This window comes from Phaethon lepturus, unplaced genomic scaffold, assembly GCF_000687285.1.
Source record: "Phaethon lepturus isolate BGI_N335 unplaced genomic scaffold, ASM68728v1 scaffold25963, whole genome shotgun sequence".
In the NCBI taxonomy this organism is placed as follows: Eukaryota; Metazoa; Chordata; class Aves; order Phaethontiformes; family Phaethontidae; genus Phaethon; species Phaethon lepturus.
Genome location: NW_010527362.1, coordinates 1 through 8,495, shown reverse-complemented (window position 1 = coordinate 8,495; position 8,495 = coordinate 1). Strand labels below are relative to the sequence as shown.

At 49.1% G+C, this 8,495-nt stretch overlaps 1 protein-coding gene across 1 annotated transcript in view; it reads right to left on the bottom strand.

Moving 5' to 3' along the window:
• The window catches only part of LOC104617924 (nucleolar and coiled-body phosphoprotein 1-like), a gene marked incomplete at its 5' end in the record, with an annotated part of 19,583 nt that extends 11,272 nt beyond the window's left edge, over nt 1-8,311 (bottom strand). The window contains 7 exons of the mRNA XM_010283366.1: nt 1,397-1,666; nt 2,328-2,555; nt 2,980-3,074; nt 3,895-4,255; nt 4,536-4,639; nt 5,387-5,529; nt 8,256-8,311. Coding sequence (XP_010281668.1) covers nt 1,397-1,666; nt 2,328-2,555; nt 2,980-3,074; nt 3,895-4,255; nt 4,536-4,639; nt 5,387-5,529; nt 8,256-8,311 — 1,257 coding nt within the window. The remainder of the gene's footprint in view (nt 1-1,396; nt 1,667-2,327; nt 2,556-2,979; nt 3,075-3,894; nt 4,256-4,535; nt 4,640-5,386; nt 5,530-8,255) is intronic.
• Nucleotides 8,312-8,495: the final 184 nt, after the last annotated feature.

Here is an 8,495-nt window from a genome sequence, read left to right as displayed (position 1 = left end):
CCCCCCCCCCCCCCCCCCCCCCAAATATGCAAACACCTTGTCAACTTCTTTGACTAAATATTCCTGAGTCTTCAGGGGTAAACATACCAATTAAGCAGTTCAATTTAGGCATGATGTTCATTTTAATTGTGCTAATCCACCCCCACAGGGAAAGATGAAGCAGCTTCCAACGCTCTCTATCTGGTTGGATCTTGCACAGAAGCCAGAGGAAGTTGCAGGATACAGTAAGTCAGTGGTTAGCATATGCCCAAGTAGCAGATGGTGAGGATGAGCTAAGAAGAGTTTGACTGGGAGGACAGGACTGTGGACACAGCTAAGCCTAATGGTTTATCTTCAGGCTTCACTCGTGGTCTCTGCCTGTAGGCTACTAACATGGGAAGAAACAGCCTGTTTGGCAAAAATAGAGCTCCCTCGATGACAAGCTCTTCCTTGCTGACTGTGGCTGTTGAGGGGTAATCACCAGTTTGCAAGAGGGAAGATGCTGAAGCGGTTAAACAGCCATCAGCAAGACGGCTACCTGCTGCTGCCAGATTCAAATCAACACTGAGGGGAAACAAACCTGCCCCGGCATGTCCTTCACCTACAACCCTGCTAGAACGGAAGAGTCTTGACAGTTCTATAGTGGGAGCCCATGGCACAGCTATCAGAATAGCTGCTCCTGCCACACAGAGATGAATCTTCACATATAATCACGCAGAAAGAGAGCAGCACAGAGACAACTGTTAGAGATGTGTCCCCCTCTACCCACCTTAGCAGACCAAGGCTATAAAGACAAAAATGCAGAGCCTCTCCGGCTCCTGCCTGTCAACAGTGAAAGGACATGTTGACAAAGAGCCTCCTTGCAAGGACACGTGAGGCTCTGCCCACAGCTTCCCTTCCTCCCTTGCAGATAATAGCTGCCATCTCCAAAACACTGCTTTCAGGGCACTTTCTGAAGGGCTCTGCAGCTCAGAGTCAATGCAGAAGGTCTCTGTACAGTGTGCCTGAGGATACTCTCAGGAAGGGATTTGCTTCCCTACAAGTTCAGCCACCTAAGTCCGAGTCCAGTCTCAGTTTATGGTCCCTCTCTCAACAGAGCTCTAAACAAACCCTCACAGGAGAGCCAAGACCAAGCTATGTGTGACCCCACCCACAGGGCCCACTCCAGAGAGGCAAGGCACGAGTGGAGTGAAATAGCTGGTGTCAAATAGGTTACCCCTCACCCTCCTCTGGTATGGCTGGGTGAGAAGAGTTAGGTTACACTTGTTTCCAAGTAGAAAGAAAGATCTTCCTCTCTAGGGGACTAATACACAACATGCTATTGGTGTTTCAAGGAATCAGTAGTAGCATTTAAGGGCTAAACAATTGCCTGGCATACCCCATCCCTTGGCACTGAGCTGAATGTGGTATCACGTACCTTCTGGCTGACAGGCACAGGGAGATCCTCCTCTTCACTGCTGGAGGAGTCAGAGCTCTCCACTGGCTTTGTACTTTCAGCAGGCTTCGTGGGAGCAACAGTCCTTCCCAGTGTGGTTTTGGCCTGCTTTGGCACTGCTGGTTTTGGTGCTGGCTTCCCTTGGGACAGTGGAGGTGTTCTTGCTGGAGTTGCTTTGCCAGAGAGTGATGCTGCTTGTGCAGGTTTCACTGGGGATGGGGTGGCCTGGGAGGATTTTGGAAGTGGCTTTGTCTGGACAAGACAAGAATAACATGAAACAAGGCAAATCCCACAGCGTAATTCCTTTGCTCAGACTATAATCAAGGGAAAAAATTTTAGAACCCCCTGCGAAAGTCTGATGAAGGAAGATTAGCAACTGGCAGGACACAAGGCATCCTTTCATCTAGCTGTGTGGGGATAACCTCCCAAGATGAGAAAGCAAGACCAGACATTATCCATCAGCCTGCTGATACTACCAGTCTCCTCCAGTGAGGTATGTTGCAGTACTTTGCACTCTCCATAGCAGGGAAACTAAACTGCACTATAGTTCGACATATTAGACACCATTTATTGCAATTTATAGCTGAGAGGCAAATTCAACAATTTGCCTCTTCAGGTGAGAAAAAAATTGCTGGGTTTTTTTCATTTAAAAGTACTCACAGATTTTTTAAAAATTTTTTTAAGAAAGGCACAATACAGTGGCTTAATTAAAGCTCAGAGCAAAGACACTGAGGTGCCTTTAAACACCCCATGCTTCTTTCCTCCCACCTCCAACATGACTTTGCTATAAGCTATACGCATTTACCAAATTTTCTTTTCACTGCAATTCCCAGCCCTGGAGAGGCATGCAAGTGATGTACGAGACAAATGAAAGGGACAACACAAGGAGAGACAGAATCTTGGATAAATGCACCTGGGTTACTGATGGAGGTTCCTCATCTTCGCTGTCTGATGAGTCGCTGCTCTCTGATGTGTCATCCGGCTTTGCAGCCCCAGGAACCGTTACGGATGTGGGTTTGGCCTGGTCTGGTGCCACTGCCGTTTGCCTCACTGCATTCTTCTTGGAGGACACTGGAGTAGCAGGTGCACTTTTGACTGCTGCCCCTGCATTAACCTGCACTGTTTTCACAGCTGGTTTTGCCTGGGGGAACAAAAGGGAACAGGAGAATCAGGTAACATCTCACAAGAAACTGCTTAAGGAAGGCCACCTTGCTAACTTTGACCAGAATAGGTTCAGACCCATGGGTTGTGGAGTATCTGAAGCAAGCTGCTTTCTCCATGGACTGCCTGACTACATCCATGGGCACTGCACACCAGTCACCGCCTACAGATCAAAGTATCTCCCTCAACTTCAGGCACCAGGAGGAACTGGGATGGAATGGTTGATGCTGGCAGGGGTTAGTGGGGCTCTCAGCCACACAGCATGTTTCTACGGCCTTGGCTTTGGGGATCCCACACACCCAGGGAAGGGGATGTTGTCAGACTACAGCACTGCAGCACTTCCTCTCTCCTTCAAGGGAAGGTAACTGATTTCCTAGAGAAGGACCCTGAGTTGGAGAGGTTACCTGGACTGCTGGAGCTGCAAGCTCCTCTTCCTCGGATGTCTCATCACTTGATTCCTCACTGCTGCTCTCAGTGGCCCTAGCTGCCTGCTTTAGCTCTGAAACACAAGCAAGGAGATGTCATAGCTGCTGCTTGCTCTGAGCTCCCAGAGCGTGATGCTAACACAGCTTTTGAAGTCAGGAAAACAAAACAAGCCGCAGAGAGGGCTAAGGGGATTTGCAAGGAAGAGGGCCTAGCCCTGCTGAAAGCATCAGTGGCCTACTGGGAACAGCTCCTCCAGACAAATGTTGGCCCACAAACACTGCTCCCTCGAGTGCAGGCAGAGATAGGAGATCCTTCCTGGCCACCCTCTGACCCTACAGGGAGCTGTCCAACCACACACAGCTCCCTGCAGGGGCATGCAGCCTGGCTGGACCTCCTCTGGAAAAGAGCCAAAAGAAGGACCATTTTGAGAGCTTCTATGATCTATTCCTGACCCCCACAACACATACACTTCAAAGCAGTAAGAGACATTTACCTAAAGACTTCAAAACCAAAAAACAATCACTTTGCAATTGGGCACAAAGAGAAGATGTTGCAGTGCCTCTCCAAAAAGCTGGAAGCATCTACAATATTAGTACTGCATCTCCTCCAGACACACTACGCTGTCGTTTCCAACCCCGTAGTGCTGGGTGCTGCCAGACAGACATCTTAGCTCAGAATCTGCCACTTGAAATGGGAGCAAGCATGCTGGATTCATCCACAGAGCTCCGGAGCTGGCTGTTCTGCAGTATTCTCACAGCCTCCCCAAGGAACAAGCATCACTTTGAGCTTTCCAGCGAGGGAGCTGAAAGGAACATGCTGAAGGCATGGCTCAGACCTGATTTGCAGCAAAGCTGGAGCACATATGCATTTAGCACACCCCACAGCCTCCTCACCTGCTTTCGGGGCTGGGGCCTTTGCAGTCGGTGCCTTTTTTTCCTCCTCACTCTCTGATGAGGAGCTGCTGCTGCTGCTGCTGCTGCTGGAGCTTTCCGGTGCTTTGGTCTTTACTGGTGCTTTGCTTTGACCTACTTTGGCCGTGGCTGTTGCGGCATGTCCGGGCTTCCCAGGACTGGGCAGTTTCTGCCCAGCCTTGGCTGGAACTGCAGATACAGCTGGCGCATTGGGCTGCTGCTTATTTGAGACCACAGTTCTGTTCGCAGCAGAGCGCGCCGCTGCTTTGCCTGCTGGAGCAGCGCGTTTGTTTGGAGAATTCAGGGAGTTGGCAGCTTTGCCACTCACTACAACTGGTGTCACCTACAGGACAAAAAAAGAAATTAGAAGCCTATAGGCAGATGAGGGGCTAAATTGGACACAACATACCTTAAACAGCAATCTGCCAGACAGACAAGCCATAGAGTTCTTTAGAGAAGCACTTGGGGGACAGATATCTAAGAGAAGGCTTATGCCAGCATAGAAGGGTCTTTTAAATATGAATTCCACCCCAGCCCACAATTGTATACATGCCAACGAGTCTGGGACAGGCCTGGCCTCAGAGCACTATCAACCTTCGAAGCTAAGAGAAGTATTGCCTTACCGTAATTGCACCTTTTCCAGCTGCTGTCTCCTCTTCTGATGAGGAATCATCATCTTCACTGCTTTCTACATTCACTGCTGAGTTTGTGGCCACGGAGAGGCTGGCTGCTGCACAGGAGAGCCACAGAAAAATCGTGAGAGCCTCTTGCATCAAGACAACCTCTGGTCTGCAGGAGGGCCCCAGCAGGCCGGGCAGGGTCCCATCTTCACACCTGTCCCACCACCACCACCACCACCACAGTCCTTGCGACAGACACGTACTTTGCTCCTCCACCCCACCCATCTCCCCACCACCAAGACACGGAACCTGCCAAGATCTGCACGTTTCCAAGGGCTGGTCTACACCAGATGAGACTGAGCCAAAATGAAGCAGACACATGGGTTTTAGACTATGCAAGCCAACGCCTCCCACATCAGCTACACCAGGGATCTATCCCCACCTCAGACAGGGCACTGGTTTTCCAGACCAACTAACAAGTCCTCCCCTCATCCATGAAACAGGCCTGCCTTTGCTGGCCCAACAGACATCTGGGACCAACTAGGAGATGCTCCACAGAGGGCAGCATTAAGTTCCCAAGGCTTCATCCAAGCAAAAACACCCATCCCTCCCCAATGAATCATAACAGTTTTTTTTCCAGCTTCAGCAGACATCTGTGCTCCTCAAAAACTCCACATGAGAAGGGGATGCTAAATTAGTTGTCCTATTTTTTTAAGAGAATAAGTTGTCCTATTTTTTTAAGGGAATAGCCATCACTTTACAAGCATTTCCTCTAGCCAAGCAAGTCAGGCTGCTCCTACACAAACCTCCAGTCCTACTCTGTCAACTCCAGGGAGATGAAAGGCTCTTACCACTTGCAGCTTTTGCTTTTGCTTTCTCTTTCTCATCCTCTTCTTTCTCTGAGCTCTCAGAGCTGCTCACAGGATCAGGAACTCTGATCTTTTCTGGGATGGCTGCCTCCTCATCACTCGCCTTTCTTCTGGAATTTGAGGGAGTTCTGAGGGAACAGAATGTGTGTCAAAATGGGGAAAAAAATATCTTGAACAAATTTGAATACAATTATTCATCCACTCTCAGATCAGGCTCCAGCCTAAGGACATGCAATGTCATTCCTCTATTTCTCTAACCTGCAAGGGACTCTTCCAGTCCTCCTCAGGCAACTCCTGAGAGATACAGAGTTTTTTTTCTGTGTCCTACGCAGACTCTTTCTCATTTTAGCAGAGAAGTAAAAACCTATATGGGCAGGCTGGTGCTCATCAGAAAGCAAAGGCATCCTACAGAACAAATTCTGTCTCCAGGAGGCAGCTATATAGCCAGAGAGTCAATAAGTGCAGTCCCAGGGTAGGGCAGTGATCCCTAAACAGGTCTTGGTATTCCACAAAGCCAGAAGCGAATCTAAAGGCTGCAAAAGCCATTTGAACTTGGGCTTGCAGACCAAAAGCACAGAAATGTCAGGTTGCAGAGAGATTTAAGAAAGGAGGTGGCTGGACCTACAGAAGATGTGTTGAAAGAAGGGGAAGAAGAGGCCACAGAGGAGCATTAAACACTTGAGCTGTTCAGTTGGGTCAAAACATGGAGAGATGGATGAAAGAGGGAGAAAGATGTCTCCAGGCTCAATCCTACCTGTACCAGAGCAGATGATGGGGCTAAAGTTATCTTTCATTTTCAAATTAAAACATAGGTAACATATCTGCTTTATTCCAAGGATAACATTGGCTGGGTACATGTCTGTGTGATTCACACAGGCAATACTTCTAAGCCCACAGACTCACAATTATCAGAGGCAAAACCACTCACTTTTCTGACAGCTCAGCTTATTTTATTTGTTGATCTGATTTTAAAAAAAGAGATCAGTTTAACAATTTAGCCAGTAAAGATTGTGCTTACTATTGGAGTGTTTTAGTACCATAGCTGCAACAGCAATTTTTTTGCAAGCAGGCTAAGCCAAAGGCACATTTGCTATTACAAAGTCCTGTTAACTACTCTTATAGTCCTTTTAATAAAATAATAGGGCAAGCCACACAGGCAGCTATGATACTCCAGTGCCTTCCTGATTCAATGGCAGCTGATAGCACAACACAGACTACTGTGAGAATTTGTCGTGGTGACCAGGGGCTCAGGGATACTGTGTGGGGGAAAACAGCAGTGCCTGCAGGCACTGGCCCTACATCAGCTTGGAGCATTTGAGGACTGCAGGGCTCCGGCTGCTTGTGCAGCTGAGCTGGTCCAGCTTCCCCCTGCACCCTTCCAGCCCCTCCTAGCAACCTCTGAGACTAACCGTAGCCCTGGAGGGAGGCCACTCTTAAGTGACTGCAAATCTCAACCGTTAAGTTCACTTTTTAAGAGTTTCCAAAGAAGAGCACCAAGGATGGCCTCAGGTAGGTGGGCAAGAGCTGCAGTGTGGTCGGAGGAAAGACATTTTCAGGCCAAAAGCCTATGAAGCGACAAGACGCAAGAATCACAGCTCACCCACATGAGAGCACTCCAGCTAGGCAGGGCACTTTATGGATAAACAAAACTACTGGTAAATACATCCCTCATTTTGATTCCAAACTAGGCATAACTCAGGGGGAGCGGGAATAAGAGGCGTACTTGTGGGGTGGGACCACAACCGAAAGGTAACACTACAGAAAAAGGAATTAAACGTGATGCAAGTGCCCTGTCACCCTCCCCCCCAACCTTTAAAAGCAATAGTGTCTGGAAGGGTTTGCTGTAGCACCCGGGAAAACCAGCACAGAGGTCACCAGCAATACCCAAGAGAGCAACAAATTCTCAGAGGGAGGAACTGCAAGCCTGTTTCTATACTGCTACATCCTCACCTAGATCCAGTCCTTCTCCTGCCCATGTAAGACGATCATGGAGACACAAGAGCAAAAATCAGGATAGTGCCAAGGCATGACACCTTCTAGCAGAAAATACCTTTGAAGTAAACACCCGCTTCCCGAGTCTACTGGCACAGCCACGCTGAGGAGCATCCTCACTCCAGTGCTCCTCAACATGGGCACAGAAACCCAGCTCTGCTGACTCCCTGATAACCCAGCTCTGTGGCTGGCACCAGGCTTCTCTGCAAGCGCTGCACTCCAGCATCAAACCAACGCGAGTGGTGCACAGGGTGGGTACAAACGTACCCCACAGATGGAAAGGCTCCATGCTGCAGACCTTCACATGGGGTACTCAGTGGAATAGCTATGCAGGAAGGCATTGGGCTGAACATGTAAGGGCTTGAAAGGACAGGCTGAAACCAAGAGAACTCCTCTGAGTCAGAAGATACGTGATCTATGCCAAGGTTTAAGTCTCTGTAAGAGCCTTGGCATTTCAGCATCTGCTCAAATTCTCTGTTCTTGGGTCAATATTCCTACAAAGCATGTGGCTTTAGAAAGAAAGTGAAACAGAACTCGGGCAAAGATTCTTGCCTGTAAAGCATGACTCTGAGCCCCACAATACTCCAGTATTAACACCAACAGGCAAGGACAGCATCAGCCGCTCAAAAATAGCATTAACAACTTATCTCCAAACTCACGAAATTTTAAATCAAAGTAATCTTCAGCATCTGAAACAAATCGGTCTGAAAACAGAGGCTAGGAGGACAGTCTGCCGAGCACAAGTTGTCAGAAATAGTCTGACAATGGGAAATTCCAGCAAATAAAGGTCACACGTGCCATGCCACCTGGCTGTTAACACAGTCTGGAACCTACTTGATAGTCATTTCCTCCTTCAACTTACTTTTCCCAGTGGGTAAAGATGTCCTCGAGAGAGGCCGCGAGGGAAGGGAGCAGCTTCTGTGAAAGCAGAGTGAACACAAGTCAGGCATCGGCCCTGTTTCCGGATGCAGCCGCCAGACAGGAGAACCAGAGACCGCAGATGCCCCTCCAGGAATCCCCAGGAAAACGGGAACACGTCCGGCCCGCACACGCGCTCCCGGCCAGGCCCCTCTGCACCCAAGGCCGCGTCCTCCCCTCGGCG